This window comes from Podarcis muralis, chromosome 14 (genome assembly GCF_964188315.1).
Source record: "Podarcis muralis chromosome 14, rPodMur119.hap1.1, whole genome shotgun sequence".
Taxonomy (NCBI): Eukaryota; Metazoa; Chordata; class Lepidosauria; order Squamata; family Lacertidae; genus Podarcis; species Podarcis muralis.
The window spans coordinates 26,190,692-26,214,967 of record NC_135668.1 but is presented as its reverse complement, the minus strand read 5'-3'; the positions used below and the strand labels follow the sequence as shown (position 1 = coordinate 26,214,967).

The 24,276-nt window shown below is 39.4% G+C and overlaps 1 protein-coding gene and 1 long non-coding RNA gene across 10 annotated transcripts in view; both read left to right on the top strand.

Moving 5' to 3' along the window:
• The first annotated feature begins 1,288 nt into the window (after positions 1–1,288).
• Positions 1,289–9,224, top strand: LOC144325520 (uncharacterized). Its single transcript, XR_013390692.1, has 4 exons — positions 1,289–1,751; positions 4,540–4,612; positions 5,263–5,331; positions 5,412–9,224. It is a non-coding gene; the product is annotated as an uncharacterized LOC144325520 (long non-coding RNA).
• Positions 9,225–20,017: 10,793 nt separating this feature from the next.
• CHD2 (chromodomain helicase DNA binding protein 2) overlaps positions 20,018–24,276 on the top strand; it is a 66,769-nt gene continuing 62,510 nt past the window's right edge. For 2 of the 9 annotated variants that reach the window (XM_077919024.1, XM_077919020.1), the window contains exons 1-2: positions 20,020–20,757; positions 21,103–21,241. In XM_077919024.1, coding sequence (XP_077775150.1) covers positions 21,180–21,241 — 62 coding nt within the window. In that variant the 5' untranslated portion in view covers positions 20,020–20,757; positions 21,103–21,179. Of the gene's footprint in view, positions 20,758–21,102; positions 21,242–24,276 lie in introns of those variants that run through there. The other 7 variants (XM_028705826.2, XM_028705824.2, XM_077919021.1 and 4 more) reach the window with 6 other exon arrangements.

Genomic DNA, 24,276 nt, shown 5'->3' with positions numbered 1-24,276 from the left:
ATTTTATTGAATTTATATACCGCCTTGTACCCGGAGGTCTCAGGGCAGTTCACGGAAAAGAATCAAAATATAAAACCACAAAATATAGAATTAACCCCCCCCCCAAAACCCCCACATAGGGTGTTGATAGAATCAACCGAAGTATCATAAGCAAAATTGGCCACCTAGTCACTGGCTCCCAACTAACTCTAGCTTATTTGTGAACAAGTTAAATAGCACAGGCGCCAATAGTTTCACTTTGCACCTCATCTTGCCCTGACGGGTCTGAAGGAAGGAGCTTGAGGGACTGTTACCATCCAGTGCCCATAGTGGGCCTCCCCTCAGCTGCCCCCATTGGGACGACCTTGCCCGGAGGGGGAGTGCTTTTCTAAACAACTTGTCTTTTCCATTCTGTTCTCACTTTTTAAAATTATAAATCTATGTTCATTGTAACAATCTCATGTAAACCGCTTTATGAGGTCCACCTGAAAAGCGGCATATAAATACTACAGATAAATAAAACTCTCCATTCGGAATACTTTCCATTGATTCCTACTTTCGGATATTAACTTTGATTGTACAGGGATTTTATCGTCCCACCAAACACACACAAAAATTCATGTGAAGCAATGCATAAATTGTTTATTTAGTCGAATTTACATTGTGATGCGGCATCTGTGGGAGCGACATACACCGCGCTTGACAGATGGAGGGAGCGTGGGGGAAGGGCGAGTGATGACCCTGCGCGCACGCGCAATAACCGCGCCAACCCCCTCCCCCCACCCCATCAGCAGCTTCGGCAGCTTTCCCTCCCTTCGCGTATTTTCTGTAGCTCTGCAAGAAGCGTGAGAGGGGCGGGGGGGGGGGGGACGGTGAGGTGTTTCGCCATCGAAGGGGCCGAGCGAAGGGTACAGAGAAAACCGTTGCAAAGTAGCAAGGAAAGAGCGAGGGGCAGGGGGGCGGCGCGGGAGCAACCCTATACCCGCCAATCAAGAAGAAGAGGCAGCTGAGGGACTCGCGTCTCAGCCAGTTATAGTTCGTGGAGGGTGGTGAGGAGGAGGCGGGAGCAGCAGCTGTCGGAGAGCAGATGACAACAAGGCGGTGGCGAAAAAACCAAGCAATAGGAATCCCACAGCCCCGTGACAGGCGAATGCCAAAGCAGAGCGACCAATGGGCGTGAGGAGGAATGAAGGCCAATAGAAAAGCGGCTTGCCCGCATGCGCAGCTGGATGGAGGGGAGGCGGGTGGAGAGCTGCGTCGTGCGCGGGCCCCGCCTCCCTCCCTTCTCCCCCCTCCCCCTGCCGCAGAGCCGTTGCTGAGGGAGCGGAGGGCGGCCATTTTGTGATGCTGGGTAGGGGCGCGGGTGGGGGAGGGGGAGGAGAGGAAGGCTTCGCTGAGAGGCAATGAAGACGGGCACAGACTTCACTTCCCTCGCTCCCTCACACACACGCACATACGGCACAAGATGGCCGGGGAGACAGGAGCCTCCGCTGGTCGCTGCTGCCGTTTCCCTCCCTGTCCCGGGCGCCTGTTCCTCCGGCCACCCCCCTGGCCCGAGGCGGCCGCTCGCTTGAGGAGTGGGGAGGCTCTCCGGCTGGGCCCAGGCTCCTGAAATGGGGGGTGGCCTGTCCGACCCCCAACCCCTCAGAAAAAACAACCGCAAAGAGAGGCGCCTATGCGGCAGGGCTGGCTCGGCTTGTCCTCGGGGCGGCGGCGGCTGCGCCCGGCGAGCCCCTTTCGGTTTGCCCGCCTCGTCTCTCCCGCTTTGGGAGGTAAGTATCGTCCGCCCTTTCAGCCCTCCATATCCTCTTTCTCCGCCATTGTCTCTTTGTCCTTGAGAAAGGAGAGCCGCCTGGGAGAGGCAGGTGGTGGTTTGTCGGGAAAGAACCGCCGGCCATCACTTTTAGCCGCCCCTCGACGCCTTTTTTTCACTCGGAGCAAAGGCGGATTTAGGGTCCTCTCTTTCCAGTTGGGGGTCCTGTCTCCCCACCTCCCAATTAAAATCGGTGGGGGGGAAGGTGCTGAGGGTTAAGGCTTCCTGGGACAGGACATGAGAACCGAGGCAAGAAAGACACAATTCACTCCTTCGCCTGGGATTTTTTATGATTATGGGAAGGAAAAGGGAAAGACCTAACCCCCCCTTCCTAATTTTCCCCATTTCGGGGCATCTTGGCAGCTGGAGTTGGGCGAGGGGGGTGTCACGTAAAAAGAGCGGCAGAGGAAGGAAAAAGACCCGGTTCCTCGCCCTTTACCTGTCAAGTCTTGGGTATGTATTAAAACTCACACTTTGATGTGTGGTTTCTTAATTGGAATTAGGGGTGCCCAGGAGGGGCTTCTGGGGGCAAGGGCAAAACCTGATAATCAAGGCTGGGGTGGAAAGAAGCCAACACCCTGACTTCTTTCTCGCTTTATTTACTGAGCATGTTCTTGTTTGTAATTTAAAGGGGTGTTAAAGTACCCCTTCTCCATTTTGAAGGAGTTCCTAAATTGAATTAGGGGTTCTGTCTCTATAGACTCCCGATCTAGGCGCAGAATCTGATCTTCAAGGATGTTGGTGTCAAACCAGAGCCGCCATTTGAGCCAGAGTTTTTCTTCTCTCTTCTCTGTTGCCTCCCCCCATCTTATGCACCATTTCTTTTTTTTGCGGGGGGGGGGGGCTAATTAATCCTCAACATTAAGGACTTGATGCACTTTCCCCTTAATATTGATTGAAAAAGGTCTGTGTGGGGGTTTTTTTGCAAACTATTTTCTTGCTATAATTAATCCTGAAGGGCAGATATTTTGTAATGCAGCTTGTTGTTGCCCCAATGCAGCATTTGTGTAGGGCATCATAGGGTGGGGGTCTGCCGCAAATGTAGACTGCACCCCTTTACAGTATTTGGAGGAGGGAAATCAAAGGTGCCTTATGTGTCTTCTGCAAACTCCTAAGTACTTTGAAAGGGAGCTGTTGTTCACCATTGCTTCTGAAAAGGGGAAACAATCCATTTCTATTTTGGTAAGAACAAAAGGCGCCATGTCTGTTCTTTCTCTCAAATATAAAACTTGTTTTTCTGTATGTAGGGTGTTGGCTTTTAACTCTTTCTAAACTACCAGTAGAAAAACCGGCTGTGGAAAAAACTTTACTTTGAAATGATATGTTGAAAATATATATACACAGACAATTTATTTGTGTGTGTGTTTTAACCTGAAAGTGCCAGTGATGCCTTTTTATGCTTTGGGCTTAAGATGAAATATTTAGTGAGCTTATTTAAATGCATAAGGATTTTTGGTATGTGCCAATTGTACAGTTGAGTGAACTTCTAAATTAGAACTGGAAAACATAAGTGGAAAGTACAGCTTGGTAAAATGGGATGCAGTAGGATAAAAATAAAAAATTAGGAGTTTAAAAGTCATAGAGGGGTTTTTTTATTTTAAGTATGTCAATATGTCTCAGAAGCATCACATTTTCTTGTTGTTCTTAATGGAGTAAATTTAATTTTAAAATCCATTTCCTTTTACCTGAATTAATAGTAAATGCTTAAAATGGAATATTGAGCAATTGCTTTTCCTTAGCTTCCTGGAGTCTTTTAATACTTGGATTCTATGCCTTAAAATTTGGGGTTTCTGTTTGTAGAAGAACTGCAATTATATTTTGTTCAGGTGTTGTGTTAACTACTTTGTCCTTGTTCTAGAATCTTCCTGTTCAGGCTTACCATTTAGGTGGCTTGGACACTGTGTGACATAAGAAATTTATCAGAGAATAAAGTTCTACCAATGAAATGAGTAGTTGGTATATCATTAGCATGTTAGCAAATTTATTTTATATTTTTGAGGCTTATTAGTTTAAACTGATGATAGAACCACTGTTTGCCATGCAGATAACTCATTTTATTTTTTAGGTATGTATATATATTAAATAATCAATATCAGTGGTTAATTTAATGTATCTTCTGAAATTGTGATCTTCTAAAAAAGAGGAAATTTATAGTGTGCTCTTATGAATAAAGTTAAGTGTGACCAAGTTACATAAAGACTTCTACATCAATGCAAGAAAACAGATGAATTCAAGTGCAAACATGAAGGTTGTAGAATTTAGATACTTCACGGGACTAATAAAGATGAAAACTTCACAGAGACCCAAAAACAACACTTAGAAGATTATCAGTTTAGGTTGTCTACTTTGGAGTTTCAAAGTGGTGGTAAAATATTAAGTGTGTTGCTGTTTGATGTAACTACTCAGAATTTTGAGATTAAATACTGTATAAAGGGTAAACATTTTTGAGAGTAAATGCAAAGGGTAAGCACTTTTGACTAATACTTTTACCTTCAGATATACTCACACTAGCTTGAACAGTCGTTTAGGGATAAACATCCATAACGATGCTGTTACTATTTTGTATATGAAAGTACAAATTGAACAAAAAGCCCGCTATGCCTTTATTAGTTATGTTATGCTAAGTTAGAAAATTGCTTAGCTTTAGAAATGCACCTAGCACAGACAACCCTTCCAATACATAATATGCCGTTACGACAAATATGAAACACTTTTAGATAAACCTAAACATGCTTTTCCTTGTTTAGGTATTCGTGAATGTTTACTACTTCTGTAACAACTGTGTTTCAGATGACCTGTACAGACTTACTGTTTGTTAAGGTAAGAATGGTTTTGAACTTCATTTTTTGTTCTGTACACTGTTTTCAGTATACTGATTAGTTGTATATAATTTCCCCTAATAAGAATGAAATAATGAATTCTGTTAAAATTGAATGCAGTGTGGTTGTTTCTATTTATCTTCTTCATTTTTAATTGAATAAAGAATAAATCTAAGATTTCTGACTAATAAAACGAATAGTGAGAATACCTAATTGGAAATATTTTCAATTGAAAAATCAACAGGACTTTTTCTAAGTAAGTGGCTTATCGAAGGTAGCAATAGGATATGCTTCAGGAAGCCAGTGATAAATAAGTGGCATTTACTTCTAAATTTAGACATATTTGGAATTAGATTGCAACTTTAGGAAGTGAATATGCAGTGGGCAAGAAAATGAATCTCAACATTGAGAAGAAAAGGATGGGCGACCTTGAATACCCAATCTAACTTTAGAGAAGACAACATATATTTACTTAAAGTATATTCCAATAAACACCTCAGTAGAATGTTATTGGAATGTAGGACCTATCTGTAACTGTTTAAAAAGTTTTTAAATTTTGTTATTCTTTGGAACAAAACACTCATGCTCAACAGCGCAGTTGGCTGTGTTGTGTGTTCCTATTTTAACACAAATTTGTATGTTTCCTTAAAGATCGCATCAGGATTCTGGTAACTGGGAAGATTCAGATGGCATCAGAAGAAAACATGTTATGCCCTTCAGGTATGTTAGTTTACCCAACTTCTAATAATAGCTATTTTGTATCTCCTGCGGTTTGCAGCTTGCAAGTTTTTTTTTTACAGAGTTCTTGCTTCTCTTTAAATTAAATACTTACAACTTCAAAGGCCCTGGGTAGTATTGCCCATGTCATCTTCTAAACAAGGCATCAACCATACATACCTCTTTTTAAACAACTGAGGTACTAGAAAATACGAATATTGTTTTAGCATTACAAATGAAAGTAGCTTGGAATAAATGCGTAGCTTTATATAGCACTTAAGTGCTCAAAATGACTGGCATATATTAGCTCAATCATTCAACAAGTCATAGGACAGATTATGGGGCCTAATGCCCCCCGTAACGTGTTAAGGTTGAGCAGAGATTTTAACCAGACACCCCAGCCTATACTTTAAGCCATGACATGATCCCATTTTCTGATGCTGATTTCCAGTAATCCCATTTCTTAATGCATTGCGTCATATACAGAACTGAAGACCACCACAGTAAAGTACATCCTGTTACTGCACTTTTGGATATCTGCACTTTGGTAATCTCAACTATGTTCTGTCTTGCTCAGTCACTGATTTTTGAATGCGTTGTTTTAAGGTAGTTAATATATTAAGTAAATGTACATATTTGTAAGCTACTGTGGAGCCTTTTCAACTGAAGAGCACAGTAAAACGCTATAAATCAAATGCAAGACAAATTTGGAATCCCAAGTCTGATGGTTGACACAATTTTCAAACTAAATTTATTTCTTTAAAGGCATTTAATGTTTTGACTGAACAATAGCAAAAAGCAGTGCTGCTTTGTTTAGAAATAATTATTTAATATTCAAAAATATTTCTTATTAAAATGCACCAACATCCTTAGTGCAATTTAAACCTGTAATGCAGTCTTCCCCAACGTGGTGCCTTACAGATGTTGCTGGAGTATAGTTCTCATCTCTTACTTAGCATTGCCTGTGTTGCCAGAGACTGATGGGAGTTAGGGTCAAAACATCTGAAGGGCACCAAATTGAATTAAATAAACATATAATGCTAATGTAAAACACACAATGGAATTGGATGCATGTTTGCACGTAAGTAATTTCTACTGAGTTCAGTCGTGACTTGGACTCTTGAATGTGCATAGGATTGCAATCGTAATTAAATAAAATGGACTTAAATTGGGAACCCTTAGCTGAAAACTGTCACATCTTTTGTAGAAGAGTTCTTCCCGGTACGTATGTGACTTACATTCAACTGAACAGTTTGATCATAAATATTATTTACTTTATAGAAGTCCCATATTTTTTCTTCTAATTTCCCCTGCAGAGCTCAATTTGGTGTCAGTATCCACCTCTCATCCTCATAGTTGCCCTGTAAAGTAAAATGGTAACTGGCCCAAGGTGACCTAGTAAGCTTTGTGACCCAGGTCTCCAAGGTTTTTAAGTCGGTACTGTACTATGTCCAGTACACCTGACTGGAATGATATACTGTAAACTAAATAGTAGTTTTAATAGTAATACAGGAATTCCACCTTTTAAAAACAACAATAATAATTTTATTATTTATACCCTGCCCATCAGACTGGGTTTCCTCAGCCACTCTGGGCGGCTTACAGAATACCTAAAAACATTCTTTGATGTAAAACTCACTCACAAATCTGCTTTTAATTAAAAGATAAATTTATATTTCCTGTGCCACTCTGGTGAATATCATAGAACACAGACCATGATATTTTAGTGTTGAAAGTTCAGAGGGAAATGCACAAAGTTTATTTGATTGAGTCCGTGCTCTGGATTCAACTGCAAAAACCTTACATAAATCCCTTTAGTATTCTAGATTAATTCCCATGGCATGTGACAGGACATTGAAAAACACCTGTGCTCTCTTGAGCTGTGGTGCAACTGGAAGATAAGTGCTTGTATATGTAATTCAGAGATTGAGTTGAGGAGCTATTTGGATATTTAAATACCTGGTCCAAAGCAGGGGCTCCCCCCATTTCTAAGTTTTATAGTTTTTCTTGTTGGAAATTACCTGGCTGTGGTAATTAAATAGTTCTGAATGAAGTAGCAAGTTATTAACATCAGAAAATATTAAAATTATGTTACCTTAAGTTATCTTGTCCTTTGAATGTATTTAGTGTCATGTGTTTTATACCACACTTTATTCCCGAATTTGTGAATGAAATAATCTTAGTAGCTTGTTTGGTCTGAATACAATAACTTCTCCAGAAATTAAAAATCCCCAGCACAGCCAAACCTCTAATGTATATTTTTGGAAATGTTCTACTTTTATATATTGAAATTAAGGTTTGCCAGGGGATCTCATTGTGGTCTGCTACATGGTGAGATCATACTATTAATTTTTTATGATGTCTTGAACTTCTTGCTCATTCTTCTTATTCCTGTTCCAATCTCTAAAACTAAAGCCTTTTCAACAATGGCAGATAAGAGAAAAACCTAAAGCGTCAAGTGACTTAATAATGTATATGCCAAAATTGTTTTTTAAGCACAGCTGTCTGAAAATGAGTTCTGTGAATTTGTGGGACTTGTGTTGAAAAAGTACTCTGGGACAGGACACTCGTACTTGAGGTTGATTTCTAACTGAACTCAACTCGCTAAGAAGCCTGGTGTTTTCTTTGGCGCACAGCAAAACAAATGGATTCTGCTGTATTATATTTTAGCTACAAATTGGCAACATACTTACAAAACCTGTGCTAATTCCCATACTGTTTTTAGATTTACATTTGGGTAAAGATGTTTTAACAGTATTGTATGTTGGAAACAGTTTATCTGGCCCAAATCTTGGTTAAATGTGTTTGTGTGTGTGAGAGAGAGTCTCTGTGTGTATAATATAGTCAGAATAGATTGTGGAATGAGATCCCATGAAGGAAGAACGTGAGTCAAGTGCTGAATATTTTAATTACCAACAACTTTGACTGTTTAGAAAACAGATGACAAACTATAGTATATTTCACCTTTGAAATGAGGTTTTAAGAGTGATAGGGAACCTCTTGGCCCTCCAAATATTGTTGGCTTCCAAATCCCCTCAGCTCGAGCTAGCATGGTCAGTGGTCAGGAGTGATAGAAGCTGGAGTCCCAGCAACTTCTGGAGGGCAAATTTGCAACTTGAAATTGCTTCACCTCTTCCTCCTAAAAAAAAAAAAAAGGGGGGGGGAGACTGGCTGTAAAGGCAATGCAATCACAAGGTCACTTTGTATCTTAAGCAGTTCTGCACACAGGGCAAATTCTGGTAATGTTGTACCCTGAGCGAGGGCAAAATTTGCTGTCCCACAAAATATTTCTTTTTACAACAATTCCCTTTGGTACAGCTGTTTTTAATGGAGGTGGTATTATTATTATTATTATTATTATTATTATTATTATGCCCTTTGGCTCAGTGTCCTGTGCAAGGGAACTGTCCGTATCACCCTAACTCTAGTGCTGCTGCACGTCATAATAGTACAGTGGTGGTTCCTCTGTTTTGCTTCCAGAAATTCTTCAGCTTCATTCTGTTGTATTATGCTTCAGGTTTGGCTATGGAACAATAGGACAGGGAAATAAGCTTGCAGGATAAATTTTATATTGTGGTGGTGTCAATTTGATGATAATTTTTGACAGATGAAGCTTATCATGATGTGAAAATTGTAGGCTGCTATTCAAAACCTGATACATACTGGGGTGTACAATTTTGGGGGACAGATGATAGGATTTAGCTTTGGGTTCAGTTTTGAACTTCATTTAAAGGGAAAGAACACTCACTAAACAAATAGCTTGACTTCTTTGTAGATGTTGACAGAATCATGTTGCTGACGTATTTAAAATCCATTCAATGAATCTAGTGTGTTAAAACATGTCTTTCCAGGTATGTTGAAGATCTGGATGTGTAAAATATCTGATGCTGATTGAAGCACTGGTAAGTCGCTTTCTTGTGATTTAAAAAGTTTTTTTAATCATATATGTTGGATATTTTTATGGAAATGTCTTAAATTATGGATCTCTGGATCTATAATTTTAATCTTGATTAAAATAGCCATTCAACAATGATAATTAGTAGAATCAACTGGTAAAACTTATAGAGCTACAGCAACCAACACGGTGCTCTTCAGATGTTCACAGAATCATAGAATTGTAGAGTTGGAAGGGACCCAGATGGTCATTTGTTCAACTCACTTCAATGCAGGAATCTCAACTAAAGCATCCATGACAGATGGCCATCCCACTTCTGCTTAAAAACCTCCAAGGAAGGAGAGTCAAACCACCTGAGGGAGTCAGTTCCACTGTTGGACAGTTCTTAATGTCAGAAAGTTCTTCCTGTTGTTTCGCCGGAATCTCCTTTTCTTCTTTTAATTTGAATCCATTGGTTCAGGTCCTATCCTCCAAAGCAGGAGAAAATGAGGTTGCTCCATCTTCCGTGTAACAGCCCTTTAGATATTTGAAGATGGCTGTCATTTCTTCTCAAGTCTTCTCTCTACCAGGCTAAACATCACACCCAACTTCCTCAACCGTTTCTCATAAAGCTTAGTTTCCAGACTCTTGATCATCTTGGTTGCCCTCCTCTGCACATGTTGCAGCCTGCCAACATTGTTTCTAAACAGTGGCATCCAGAACTGAAGACAGGATAGAGTGGTATTATTGCTTCCTTTGATCTGGACACTATACTTCTGTTAATGCAGCCTAGAAGAGCATTAGCTTTTTTTGCTGCTGCATCACATTTTAACTCATGATATCCTTGTGGTTTCATGCTCAATCCTTTTCATATGTGCTACTGGTAAGCCAGGTGTTGCCCATCTTATATTTGTGTAGCTGGTTATTACTGCTTAAGTGTAGAACCTTACATTTGTTCCTATTGAAATTTATTTTGCTAGTTTTGGCCCAGTTCTCCCAATTCTATATTCTGTGGCACTAGCTATCTTTCCTAATTTGATTTTATCTGCAAACTTGATGAGCATCCCTTCAATTCCTTCATCCAAGTCGTTTATAAAGATGTTGAACAGCAGGCCCAGGACAGAACTCTGTGGCACCCCACTCGTTACTTTTTTTCCAGGATGAAGAGGAATCATTAGTTAGCACTCTGGGTTTGTCAGTCAACCAGCTACGATTCTACCTAAGTTTCCTCATTCAACCCACATTTTACCAGCTTTCTCGCAAGAATATTGTGAAGGACTTTGTCAAAAGCCTTACTAAAATCAAGATTCACTACATCCACAGTATTCTCCTGATCCACCAAGCTTGTAACTCCTATCAAAGAAAGATTCATCTGGCATAACTAGTTTTTGAGATACCCGTGCTGGGTCTTGGTAATCACAGCATCTTTTTCCAAGAGCTCGCAGACCAAATGTTGAATTATCTGTTCTAGGATCTTTCCTGGTATCTACGTCAAGCTGACTGGTCAGTAGTTATCTGGGTCTTCTTTTTTCCTCTTTTTGAAGATGGGGACAACATTTGTCTGCCTCCAATCTGAAGGGACCTTACCTGTTCTCCAAGGATTCTCAAATAGTATAGACAGAGGCTCTGAGATTACATCTACAAGATCCTTTAGTACCCTTGGATGCAGTTTATCAGGCCCTGGAGATTTGAATTCATTAAAGTAGCTAGGTGTTCCCTTACTACCTATTCCTATCTTGGGCTGCAACTCCCTCTTGCATCTTTTATCACCAGATTGAGCACTGCTTTCCTTTTTGGTGAAAACTGAGGCAAAATAGCTGCTGAGTGGTTCCGCCTTTCTGTTACCTAATAGCATTTCCCCGTCTTTTCCACGCAAAGGACCTACCACCTGTTTTTCCTCTTCAAACATAGCCAAAGAAAACTTAGTTATTATTTTTAACCTCTCTTGCAAGCCTGAGCTTTAGTCCACCCGTCCTTCTCCTTGCAAGTGTTGGCTATTCATTTATACTCTTCCTTTGATATTTATCCTTCCATTTATTATACATGTCCTCCTTAAATCTCAGCTCATCTGTTAGCTCCTTATGCAACCACACTGGCTTCTTTTGTACCTCCCATTTTTGTTTCTTGTTGGAATTGTCTGCACTTGTGCCCTCAGTATTTCACCTTTAAGAAACTCAAGTCCATCTTGGACTTCCCATTGAGTAGTTGACTATATCAGTGTTTCCCAACCTTGGGCCTCCAGCTGTTTTTGAACTACAATTCTCATCATCCCTGACCACTGGTCCTGCTAGCTAGGGATGATGGGAGTTGTAGTCCAAAAACAGCTGGAGGCCCAAGGTTGGGAAACACTGGACTATATCTCATCAAGTAGTTCCTTAAGCTTTTTGAAATAAGCCTTCTTAGAAGCCCACAGTACATTTTGGACTACACTCAACTTTCCCTTGTCTCTTCATCATGAAACCCACAAGGACATGGTCACTTTCCCCCCAAGGTTTCCACAATTTCCACCTCATCGAGCAGTTATTGAGGATCAGGTCCAAGATAGATGAGCCCCTTGTTGCTTCTTCCACCATCTGGGAAGGGGATTTGTCAGTGAGACCTTAAATTCTTGGTAGAGTTCGAGTTCCAACAGATATTAGGGTAGTAGAAGTCTCCCATGACTACTATATAGCTCTCCTTTTTGAATGTTTGGTAATCTGCTTTAGAAAGACATCCAAGTCTTCAGGCTACCTTGGAGGTGGCAGACACCCACAGTAAGGTCACTATTGTTTCCCTCTCCTACAGTCTTTGCCCATTTACTTTCAATCTTGTCTTCCATGCTCCAGGTTGTGGATTTCTTCACTGGTGTACACATTATTTATATATAATGCTATTCACCCTTCCTGTTTAATCTGTTCCTTTTAAACTAGTTACACCCCTCAATTTCTACATTCCAGTCATGAGTCTCATCCACTGGGCTTCAGTAATGCCTATTGAGTCATATTTGCCATTCTGTATAGAGCTCAAAATCATCTTCCTTGTTTCCCATCCTCTGTGCATTAGTATACAGACAACTGAAACCGTTCCCTCCAGCTGCTTCCTTCTTGTTGTTTCATTCCCTTTAGCAGGCTTCTGTAGTACCACCTCAGGTTCCTGTGCATCAATGACACTAATTATCCCCAGTACCAGGTGTTCCCCTGACATATGTAATATTGTTTCCCACTCTTTCAGGATTTAGTTTAAAGCTCTCCTGATCAGGTTTGCGAGATTCTTAGCAAACACAGTCTTGCCAACCACTGTGAGGTGCAATTTATCTCTTGCCAGAAGTCCTTCCTCAAGGAAGCAGAGGCCATGGTCCTAGAGCCAAACTTTTCCTGATGACACCACCTACGCAGCCATTGGTTTTCTCCCAGTATTTTCCTCTCTTCAACTGGAAGGAGTGATGAAAAAAACACCTTTGCTCACCTTTTAGTTACTGCTCAGAGTGTCATAGTCCCTTGTTATACATCAAAGGCTGTGTTTGGCAGTAATGTTTGTACCCACATGAATCAGAAGGAAGGAGTTGTGGTCAGTGGGCTTTATAAGACTCAGCAACTTTTCTGTCACATTGTGAATCTTTGTACCTAGAAGACAGCACACCTCCCATGTGTTGAACTGTTCTTGAACTAAAACTTCCATCTTCCCTTCCCATCAGCTATGCTGGCTGGGACTGACGGATTCTGTAGTCCAGCAACATCTGGAGGGTACTACATAGGCTATTCCTGTTCTGGGGTGAACCACTGTAGGCTGCAGGGAGAGAAATTACACATTTGTACACTTATATAGAAATTACTAAGGACAACCTAGCACTCTGGGCTAGTCTGTAATATGTGCTGGTGTTTTTTACATGGGAGATGTTCAAATGCAAGATTCCCCTACTTGCAGCCCAAATTAGTTTACTCCACGAAAAGCTTTACTCTTCTTAATTCTGTCAATGTTCAGTTTTGTGGGCTGGTTTATATGATTAACATGTGTGTTGATATGCAAGTTCAAATCCGTTGTGCATGTAGAGTACTAAAATTGTTGCCTGTTCCAGACTACTCTGGATTGTGTGGTTAAATCAGTTAGCCACTCTACCTTATGGGACTGAAAGTGAGTCTTAGTGAGAGATATAGTACACAAATTTCTTAATTTTAAAGTATGCTATGATATTTGCAATACTGTAAGCATTCTAGAATACTTTCTGTCTGCTAAATTGAACCTTTTGAATGTGCATACTGGCTTGTATACGTCTTAAGATTTTTTCAGTCATCTTTTTGTGCAGTAAGCAGAAAGAAGGGTATGCTAGACACTCCTTTAAGTTTAGGAAGACCAGGCTTTATTTCCCTTATTGTTCCTCTAGTCACAAAGATTGGTGATCCAAAATGTATACTACTGTCCCAGGGTACCAACTTGTTAAATTAATTTGAGAGTGGTGGGAAACCTTTGTCTTTGGAGAAGAAAATTTTTATTTTGCTTAAAAGAAAAGAAATGCTCTCATACTGAACACAAGTAGCACTTGTGCGGGAGAGCCACTTTAAATAGCATGCAGTGGACGTTGCCTTCATATGGATAGCCATTCTTCTAAAGTGACCCACTATATATAGAGAAGGCTAGTGTTAGATCAGTATATGGTAGCTCTGCTATGGAGTGGTTGCTTCACAGACGCCACTTATGTGGTTTGATTTAAAATAGCTGTTAAGGTATGAGGTGTTGTGTGGCTTTGCTCAGAGCAGAGATTGGGAACCTGTGACCCTCCAGATGTTGTTGGACTTCAACTCTTATCACTATACCACTGGTCAGGAACTATGGGAGCTGTATTCCAACAGCATTTGGAGGGCTGCAGATTAACCACCCCACCAGAACTTAAGTTTCATTTGCTCATGCCACTTAGGGACTTTTTAGGACATTCAAGTTTGTTTGGTACTTCCTTGTGTTGACTCTTGCATCTATTAGGTTCCTAATTCCTAAGCATAACTCTCAGCATATTGCCTTATTCTTAAGCATACTGCAGTATTCTTCAAATAGGTATATTTGAAATTCCACTTTAGCAGTAGATTTTAGATTCATAATTGGAAACTATAAGTCATTGGGTGAAAGTGCTTCCTGTACTAAAGTACTATTATTCAGCATTTTTTATGCTATCAAGCTATTCTTAACTCCAAAACTATAACATTTATCTGGAATTGGTTGCTTTGAATTGAGTGCCATATTTCAATAAACTTCTGTCAAGACCAGTGCCTTCAAACCTTCTGTCTTCAGGGGAGGCTTTCCACATCATGCCTGCTGAGCAACCAAGAAGTTGCATAGGATTCTGAGCATGTTCTAGGGTAGACAAACACCAAACATGGACAATGATGAAGCCTGAATGACACAGAGATCTATGTATTAGAACCTGCCCAACATTCCTCTATGCCTGTTGCATTGGAGGGAGTTTGGTATTGGCATCCAGAGTGAGGCAGTCCAAGACATTTTGGTGTCTTAGAAAATCCAGAGGTGACACCCCCCCGTAAAAATATTGGTATATGATATCCATAATTTGCTATCTTTCTTCACCTAGCAGTCCTCCTTTCAATTAGCTTGCCCACCATTTTGGATCTTGTTATGCTTCTGAGGAAACACAGGATTCCTTGGAACATTGCTCTAAGTCAGCCTTTAATTTGTGATCTCCTGCTGACTGTTCTTTACATTATTCACCCCACGAGTTTCTGTTGCTAACAAGTTCAAAAGTGTTTCTTAGAGATTTCTGTTCACCATCGGTCTCTTTACTCTTCTCCTTTTCCATGTTCTGTATCTACCATGGATTGCCAGTAGCAATTAGTAATAACCCAAATGTGTGTTTATCTTGGCACTTCGCAAAGTATCAACATGCGAGTCAAACCTGAAGCTTAACATTATATTTAGACCAAAATGTAAATGTTTGTTAAACACTGCTAATTAGTTCTCTTGACCTCTACATGCTACTTTCAACTGTCAGTCTTCTTATAGGAAGCAAAGTATTGAATATTCTGCATAGCTTCCTAAAATATCTGTGCACACACTTAAAAAGCTGCTGAGCTTATTTTGCATCCTTTACTTCAGTTTACAATGTTGCTGATTTTAAGAGCACCTTTGTAGAGGTATATCCTTCTGAAAGTACTAAATAATAAAATGTGGAAGAAGGTCAATACTTCAATATTAGAGTACCTTGATCCAAAACACTTTTTTTAGTTTTCTCTTAAGACAGGGAACCTATGGCCTTGCTCTTGTTGGGACTTGCAGCTTGCATCATCCCTGACCTATGGCCATGCTGTTTAGGGCTGATAGGAGTTGGTAGTCCACAACATCTGGAAGGCCATAGGTTCTTCATCTCTGCTCTCCTAGTGTAGGTCATTAATTACTAAATACTTGGTTATGACTTGACTTGGCTGAATTTATATTTGACCAGTTTTTTGTTGCAATGACCCAATGAAAAATGGATACAAAGGATTGGTAAGCTGCTCTGTATGCCATAATTGTAGAGTATATTGGAGGATAGGATCACTAAATGAAGAAAGCAGATAGTAGTGTCTAGAAATGGAGATAGCTTTCCTATAACCTATTTTGAGACAAGTGCTGCCCTGAGTTTTTGTGGATGTACCATAAGTCTGGCTATGGTCTTCTACTATGCTGATGCATCTACAGAACATTGTGGTAATGGTAGATCAAAATAATTTTTCTGGGGCTGAAAAACACTTGAAATGTTTTTATATCTGGGCAAACCAGTCAAGTGTTCCGTGAGTCCTAGCTTCACTACTCACTTTTATTATTAGATTTTTTCCTCGTTAAATTTTGAATAGTTCCATGTTTCAGGTTTGGCTGCAGCAGGGTTTCTATGCTATAACCTGAAGTAAGGAAATCTCTGGTCTTGATAATTTTACCGTTTGTACATTAATAATATTTGGACAATGATTTTGTGAGAAGTGCCAACATGATTTCATGAATTAGCTTAAATTTGAAGTTTTCTTCAAAACTGAATTTGTAATTTCAAGAAAATGTGTTGCCCGAGAGCCAAAATATTATTACAACATTCTGTTGTATTGACAAATCTGCTGCAAGTTTAAAATCATCCTTTTTTATTTTATTTCATAAAATTTATACACTGCTTGATGGTAAAAACCCCACATACTTCAAAGCGGTTTAAACCCTGAAGATCTCTCCACCATAATTGGTGCTGTCTCATTCATTAAATGCTATTACTTGAGACTACAGTCACACCCAGTGTAACAGATGGGTACAGTTAAGAACTGCACAGGAAGGAGGTGGCAAATGTGAAAGGGCTACAAAACCAGACCATCCAGAACACCCGGTTGCCCTTGGGTGTCAATATAGAATTGAACCTAGTGAATAATCATTCTTAAATCAGGAGAATTAATTTGAAGGGAATACTTACTCCTCTTGGAATTTGTAGCAGGATTATAAATTTTTGCTGTTCTGTTTATTCTATGTTCATAGGGATCAAGATGAAACAAATCCATTTTTCATTTGGATCTTGGGGCCAGTCATATAACCAAAGACTAAGCTGAGATAAATTAGTATTTAGCCAGTCCTACCTTCTAGCCATGTTCTCTGCCCCCACCTTCCCATGACTTCTTCAGTCCTTATTAAATCTGTAAGGACAGCAGAACTTGTTTAGTCCCCTAGTAGTACTGTATTGCTTACGTTTTAAGCTATTTGAAATCTTCATTTTGTTGCATCTATTACAGCCTATATAACACCCAGGTGTAGTGCCCATTGGTGTGGGAGTTCACTAGACTGAACTACATATAACCAGGCCTTTGGCTGATTAACATTTTATGGCCTTTTAAATGTGTTCATGGGAGGATATTATGTATTTTGTGTTCTAAATTTGTATTTTTATGTTGTGAACTGCTCTGTGATCTTCAGATGAAGGGCAGCACACAAATTCAACAAATTAAATAATATTTAGGGCTGTGTCCCATGCTAGTTCTACTCAGAGCAGGCACATTGAAATGGATAAAAATAAGATAGCCATGGGTCTACTCAGTTTTCCCCCTGACTGGCATGTAGCATAACCCATAGTCTTAAAAGTTTGGGAAGTGATGTATTCACCAGCTGTGCACCTTATGAATTAAATGTGTAACCACACAGAATTGTACGAAATTGAACAAAACTTTATGAATTCAGAACAAAATGTTTCTTCTTTCATAGATTTTTTTAAAAAAATAATATATTCCCTATAGTATGTTTGTTGTGAATCTCATGATCATAAAGACTGTGTCTTGAACCAGTACATTTCCTTTCTTGTTTTAGTGGTTTAAAGTAAAAAATTCTGCCTACGTCCTTCTCTATAGCAATCTTGAAAAATGGCCGGTATTTTCTCAATACCTTTTAAATGCTCCTCTGACATCACTAATTTTCAAATTTTTTGTTGTTTGAAAATACATTAAAATGTGTTCAGATATGATAATTCAATGTTGGTTGTTTAGTTTAAGGATAAAATTACCTGTATTCCAACAGAATTTTTCTTTTAATTTTTTTTATAAAGAGTCCAGACAAAGGAAGAATCTCAAAGGGAGACAACGAGTTCCAAATCAAGATGGCAGTTCCACAGATTGAGAGGTTGAGGAATGAACTATTGCATGATTGCTGATTATGTCGAACCAAGAGGGGCACTTTAGGATGAACTTCAGTGTAATCTAAACCAGAGAAGATTTGGGCTAATGATCATCTGATAAATGGATTTTTAAAAAAATCAAATGATTTCTGACCCTTCCAATATAACTTATTTGGCATTGGGGATGGAATGGGCTGACTGAATTTTCAAACCAGGAATGTATGCATACTTTTCTCCCCTGTTGGCAGAAGTGCTGTGCTACTTTAAATGGCTTAAATAAAAGTGGTTTTTTTACATTTTTATCTTGTTTGTCGTCTTTCAGGCTTAAAGGTTCTTAATGTATTGATCTTTCCTGTCACTGGTTGTGTTGACAAGAACTGTTTGATTACAGAAAGAATTTATTATTTTGTGAAATGATATTTCAAATACTTGCTAACTTTTCAGATTGCTGTCTGTTTTTAGTAGGATCTTATTCTTGGTTGGGGCTTTATATTCTGTGTTTTCTGGCTAGGTGGAAAAGGTTCTATCCTCCTATGGGTTTTATGTCTGCCTGATCTAGGATAAATGATGGTAGATGTCAGCAAGACATTTTCAGAACAGTGCAACTATCTTAGAATGGCACAAATATGTGTAGTCACCTCACCATCACACTATGACCTAGAGTTTCCTATGACAGCTCTAGAGTTGGATAATATACACATATTGAAAAACCAACACTTTTTCTAAACATTTAATTATAGTTTTATTTCCTTATGGTGTGGTATGTGGGTCTGATTTTCTTGATCATACTTAACAGTATTTTAAATGGATTGCTGTTTGTACAAATCTGTAATGTTTTGATTCTACCATGTTGGTTAATCAACCCTAGCTAGATAAAGAAGTTAGGTTGAATAATTGCCTATGCACACCATTAAAGTTAACCGTATGCATTTTATTGTATTACTGAATACCTATTGCCACTTCATGTCTACCAAGTAACTCAGATCTGGTAGCTTAGTAACTTGATACATAATTTTGGGGTTAGAAGGTCCATTTTCTTTCTGACATACTGCTGTGAATAATTATTAAGGGGAAACTGGATCTAAACTGCCAGATTGCTGTTGAAGAGTCTTATTGATGGGTATGATGTTCATGTTTCTGATATTAATGTTGTAAAGATGGGAGTTGCGCAATTACCCATTCTTAATGTGTATTCTGTATGGCTTGCCTAGTGGTGGTTTGGGTTTAGGCAAGACACCTGAGATTCTGACTAGTGTGATTCCTTGGATATTTAATTCTGCTTGAGGTATTAGTCAGAATCTCAGGTGGCCACTAACTTTGACCCAAAGGTGTTCATCAATCTGAAGACTTGGAACCTACCTTCAAGAATAGCCTTCTTCCATTGTAGAGAATTCTCAACTAAATTCTTCAAATTGCTCGCTTGAAATTGTGTATTGTATACTAGCTTTGTTGGGCTGAAATAATGTGGGGAAGTGGCAACAGATTGGTTCTAGTGATGGAACTTGTCATTTGCTTGGACCTTCTGCTCTGTCACTGGAGGATAGACATTTGTCCATCCATGGTATTTTTCAATGGTATAACATGCTTTCCATATGTTTGGGGTTATGAGAAATACCCAATATCCCAATCAGGAAGGGAATGGTCACTGGACAAGCAACTCTTGTGCCACCTTTTCCATAGGAGTTCCAAATAGATTTGTTAATTGTTGATGTTTGAGACGTAAGCTTTTGTCATTGGAGTGTGGCTGAAATGAAGAGCTCAGGAAATGGGTCATAGAACCATGGCTATGTTAGAATTATTTTACACCCTCTTGGTAACCAGCAAATTGGAATTCCAGCACAATAATTTTGTCCTTTTCAAATAGAACCACTAGGGTGGCGCTATTGAGTCAAAAGGGCTAATAGATAATTATTTTTGTGCCCATTGGAATTACTTTTATACGATTAATGGCTTTGGGCTATTTGTGTCTGATAGGCACTATCAGAAATAAGCTACTTGATGAATTGCTTTAAAAATTACCCTTTGGGGGTATTAGCCTTCCCATGTTAACCACTGGTGCCAACCCACTGGATACCAGTCTTGCTTCCATTCCTTCAAAATGGCTTGCTACACCACAACTTCCTGTCCAAGGAGGAAGTAATTTTAGCCCAAGGACAGTGATCTAAGGCAATCCTCTCCAACAAAAGCAACCAATAATATCTCTTTTGGCTTGGAAAGGGTGTCTGAACCAGATGGGGTTAAGTTGCCTCCTCCACAGATTGGAGTTGGGTATGAAGATGCCAGTGATGGGGGGTATGCACCCTTGAGGTGGAGGCTCCCCCTCTCTTTTTGGGTGGAAATGAAGGGGTGGGTCTATGGTACATCACCTGAGTTGTGGGGTAAATGTAGAGAGTGTCAATCAAAGGCAGAGCTCAGAGCTGGGAAGAAAGCTCTAGATGGCGGCTGTGCCTTGGAGAGCGCATTGAGCCTCCCTGCTTTTTTTCCCCCTCCTCCGCCACTTTTGCGCAACTTTGCCCAACTTTTTGGCTACCTCAGGGGGCTCCTGAGGCCCCTAGCCTCTCGCGGGGACTGTCGTAGGGGGCATCGAGCGTTTTTCGGGCAGAAAAGCAGCTTTTTGGGGCGCTCTCCCTTCGCCTTGTTGGAAAGAAGCAGCCGTGGAGGCAGCCCAGGTCGTTGTTTTTCCTAGCTTGGAAGCCATGGCGTACCTCCATTTTTGTGCGCTCTCTTAATGAGCTTTTTTCTCCGGATCTTTTTTACCCCATCTTTTGGCTCTAATTATCGCCTCTGGCAATTGAACGAATGCAGATCGTTTGGGATTAAACGCCTTATTTTATTGTTTTTCAAAAGAAATCGGGCTTTTTTCTTTCGTTCTCCGTGTTGCCGTTGAGATATTTTGGAGCTAATGTTTTCCCACGACCCGAAACTAATATCGGGTTGGACCTGGCGCCGGTGCCTGAATCAGGTAGGTGGGCGATTATTAATTACCATTTTGAAGGTTTTTTGTCCTTTTTGAATACTTTTGATTTTTTTCTCCTCGACCGGTTTGAACGACCCTGGAATGACGCAATAAAATACCGAGAATACTTGCTTCCAGGGTTACTTTAGGAAAGTTTGTAGGATGCTCCCCAGGGCTGTGTACCCTCGTGGTATTTTTTTTTTTTAAATGTATAATATTCTCCGTTTTCCCCGTGTTGATCAGCGTTCTGCATTATTGTAACAAATACCATTGCAGCGTCAGGACTTTGTTCTTGGTATTGAAAGCCATAGGCACAAACTGGGACCTTACCTTTCTTTCAACTTTTGACAGTAAATACCTGGGCACAGGACTTCAAAGCAAACACAGCCACCTCTCTACCTTTCCCTTAAATATTTAAGAATAAAAAGATGATGAGAGATACGGATAAAAGCCAAGGAGAGGAGGGTTCAGTCCACAGCAATGCTTCGAGGTATGATCTCTCAACTTTATTATTTTTTTATTAACCTGATTTCATTGTTTACCTTTTGACACCCTTGGGTTACCAGCAGGAGAGAAACAAAATATATATTTCAATGCTTTTGATTTTTTTTCCTAAGGAGTGACCTTGAGCTTGCTAATATGCCACACCCTGATTTTCTTTTTTTTTTTGGTTGCAATTTCTGGAAGTTGTGTGATTGAAAGGCCCCATGCCATAGTTAAAAGGTAAAGCACCTTTCTACAGATGGAACCTTTTCCTGTATATTATGCAAGTTTTAGCTTCTGAATTTTGTGTTTTTGAGGGGTTTTGTGCTGTGAAAAATGACCTTGCCTATATAGCCACTGCTGCATTGCACCATTTTACATATAAGGGATTTTGTTTCCTTTGAAGAATTTGTGAAGTCTAAACTTTAGTTGAAGGCCAGACAGAAGCCTGATAGTATTGTAAATTAGAAACTACACAAAGTTTTATGAATGAAAAAAAAATCATTTTATAATAAAAACCAGAACGCGTGTGTGTGGTTGACACCCTTTGCTTCATATTCAATTTGGCTTTACAGAACTTTGATACTGTTTTAGGTATTTTAATATATTTTGATACACTTTAACCAGATTTCCCCATTGATAGTTCATTTCTCTTTTAAATGGAAGAATCTACTAAGTGGGACACCTTGGAATCTTGTCTATTTTCTTTTTAACTTGGAGTAAATTTTAATGTTTGGGATTTTTTGTGTATTTTTTTTGCAGGTGTTGGGATGGCAAGTCTAATAAAAATATTTTTAATTTGAATCTGTCACTTTTTTGCTTAGCCCTGTAGCAAGGGAATTCTAGCTGTGTGTCCCTGATAATTCTGATAATAATTTTCTGCAACATATTTACTGACCCTAGCTTGTTTTGTTACTTAAAATCCCATTTTCAGCTTTTTTGTGTTTATAATCCTGAAAATAATTTGTGTACCAACCTGTTCCTTGTTTTAAGTGTATGAATGATCTATTGTGATGTTTAGATTTTAATTCAATAGATTATTAGAATTTGAATTAATACCATGTGGTAGAAAAACCCTAGGGGTTGTGGGTGTTTTCCTACAGTATGTTATGCACTAAGAGATTCAAAGTTTAAGCAATGTAAAATATTTCAGTGGATGTGGATATATTTAATTGAAGATTAAAACTGAAGGCAGCTGCAATTTTTGATGGGGGTGAAAAAGCCATTTGATTCCCACACCTAGGTACAAGAAAGCATGGATCTCTTTTTAGGAATTCATAATTTTCAACTCTATGAAACTCACAATTCAGACATGTACTTGTGAAAGTCAAATTGCTGACTTGGTAACAACATTGTTTTTGAAATTAGCTGGTTAATCGGTTAATCCACGTTGATAGAAACCCACTGCATTTTAGGAATAAATAAATGTGATAAACTGAACAAAGGGGTTTAGTATCGTGAGGGGCAGCAAACTAAACCTTTAAAAAGCTGTGAAATGTGAATTGAATTAGAAAATTAGATTAACCACCCCTTTGACATCCCCCCCTTTTTTTCTTCCCCATGGGTATATTATTTGCATAGCCTCCACACATGAACTTTTGCTTTCCTGGTAAGCATTATGTTAACACCTTTTGTATTGAAATAAAGATCCCTATTCTCCCTCCTCCCCTTGCAGTTCTTCAAAGGAAGATATTTACTACTAGCAATACTTTCTCACGGGGACTAATGGAAAAAACAATATTTACTGTAAACAATTCCTCCTTGGAGTTTATTTTCTGAGCTGTTGGTTGTCTCAATGTTGTAGAAGGTGTATCTGTGGGGAAAGTACTTTTATGAAGGCCACCTCAAAATTGTACACACACATCCTACTTGCAACTTCCTTTCTGTATCTGATTGGGGTGGAGAAACGTGTCATAGATGGTTTACATCAAGGCCTCTCTTGATTGGGAGATAAGTGATAAGATTGGGGTGCTGGTTGAAGGGTGGGTAAATGTGTATATGAGACAGAGAGATGGGACTAGTCCCATGCTCCTTATATTGTTTTTAGGAGAAAGAAGTAACTTACCTTCCTTTGCTTCCCCCACCCTGCAAAAATTGGCTCAAGATTTCTTTTCCCTAAGTGTTTCCTATGCTTTGGTCTACAAGAATACATTGTGCAGAGAACACAATTCCTACTGGGAAATGTTTTGAGAACACATTTTATTCTTGCAGGAAGTTTTGCTTTTTAATACTTGCTCCACAGTTTTGGAATAGGGATTCTATGTGGCTCATGATCTTTAGGGTCACTTGTAGGTGACCCTAGGTCTCTTCTTCTTCCATATGCCGTTATATTGGATGGGATAAAACTCCCAAATAATATACAACTCAAGTCCATGTTCTGATGCAGCTTGTAATTGCACAATGGTTGCCTACTATAGTTTCTCTGGTTTTATAACCTTTAATCCTATTCATAATTATAATGTTTCACACTTCTTAGCTAACAAGTGGATGCTGTGAGTGAACAATGAATATTCTCATGTGGTTATGGGCAAGTATGTTGAATGAAAAAGCTGTGGTGGCATATTCTGCAACAAAACCTGTTATGGTTTAAGTTGGGTGGAGAACCTGTGGCTTTCCACATGCTGTTGACCTACAGTTGCCATTATCCCTGACAATGGGCCACATTGACTGGGCCAAAGGGATTTTTTAGTCCAACATCTGGAGGACCACACGTTGCCCACCTTTGATTTAGATTATAAATAGCTTGGAACACTTCCAGTCATTTGGAAAAAGATTTCGTTCAAAGCCCAAGCTATTAAGAACTTCACACAAGGTTTGTCATGGAACCATGTTATTCCCAATATGCTCATGAACCAATAATTTTAAATTCCCATACCACTTCATGTCAAAATGTTCTGCAATGCTTACAATAAACACAGAAAATCAAAACACAATGCAATATTTTAAAAAGAATAGAGAAACACACTCCCTCTTAAAACCTGGCTTAAGTCACAGTCTGATGCATGTTATGCGGAACTAAGTCCTGTTGAACACAGTTGGGCG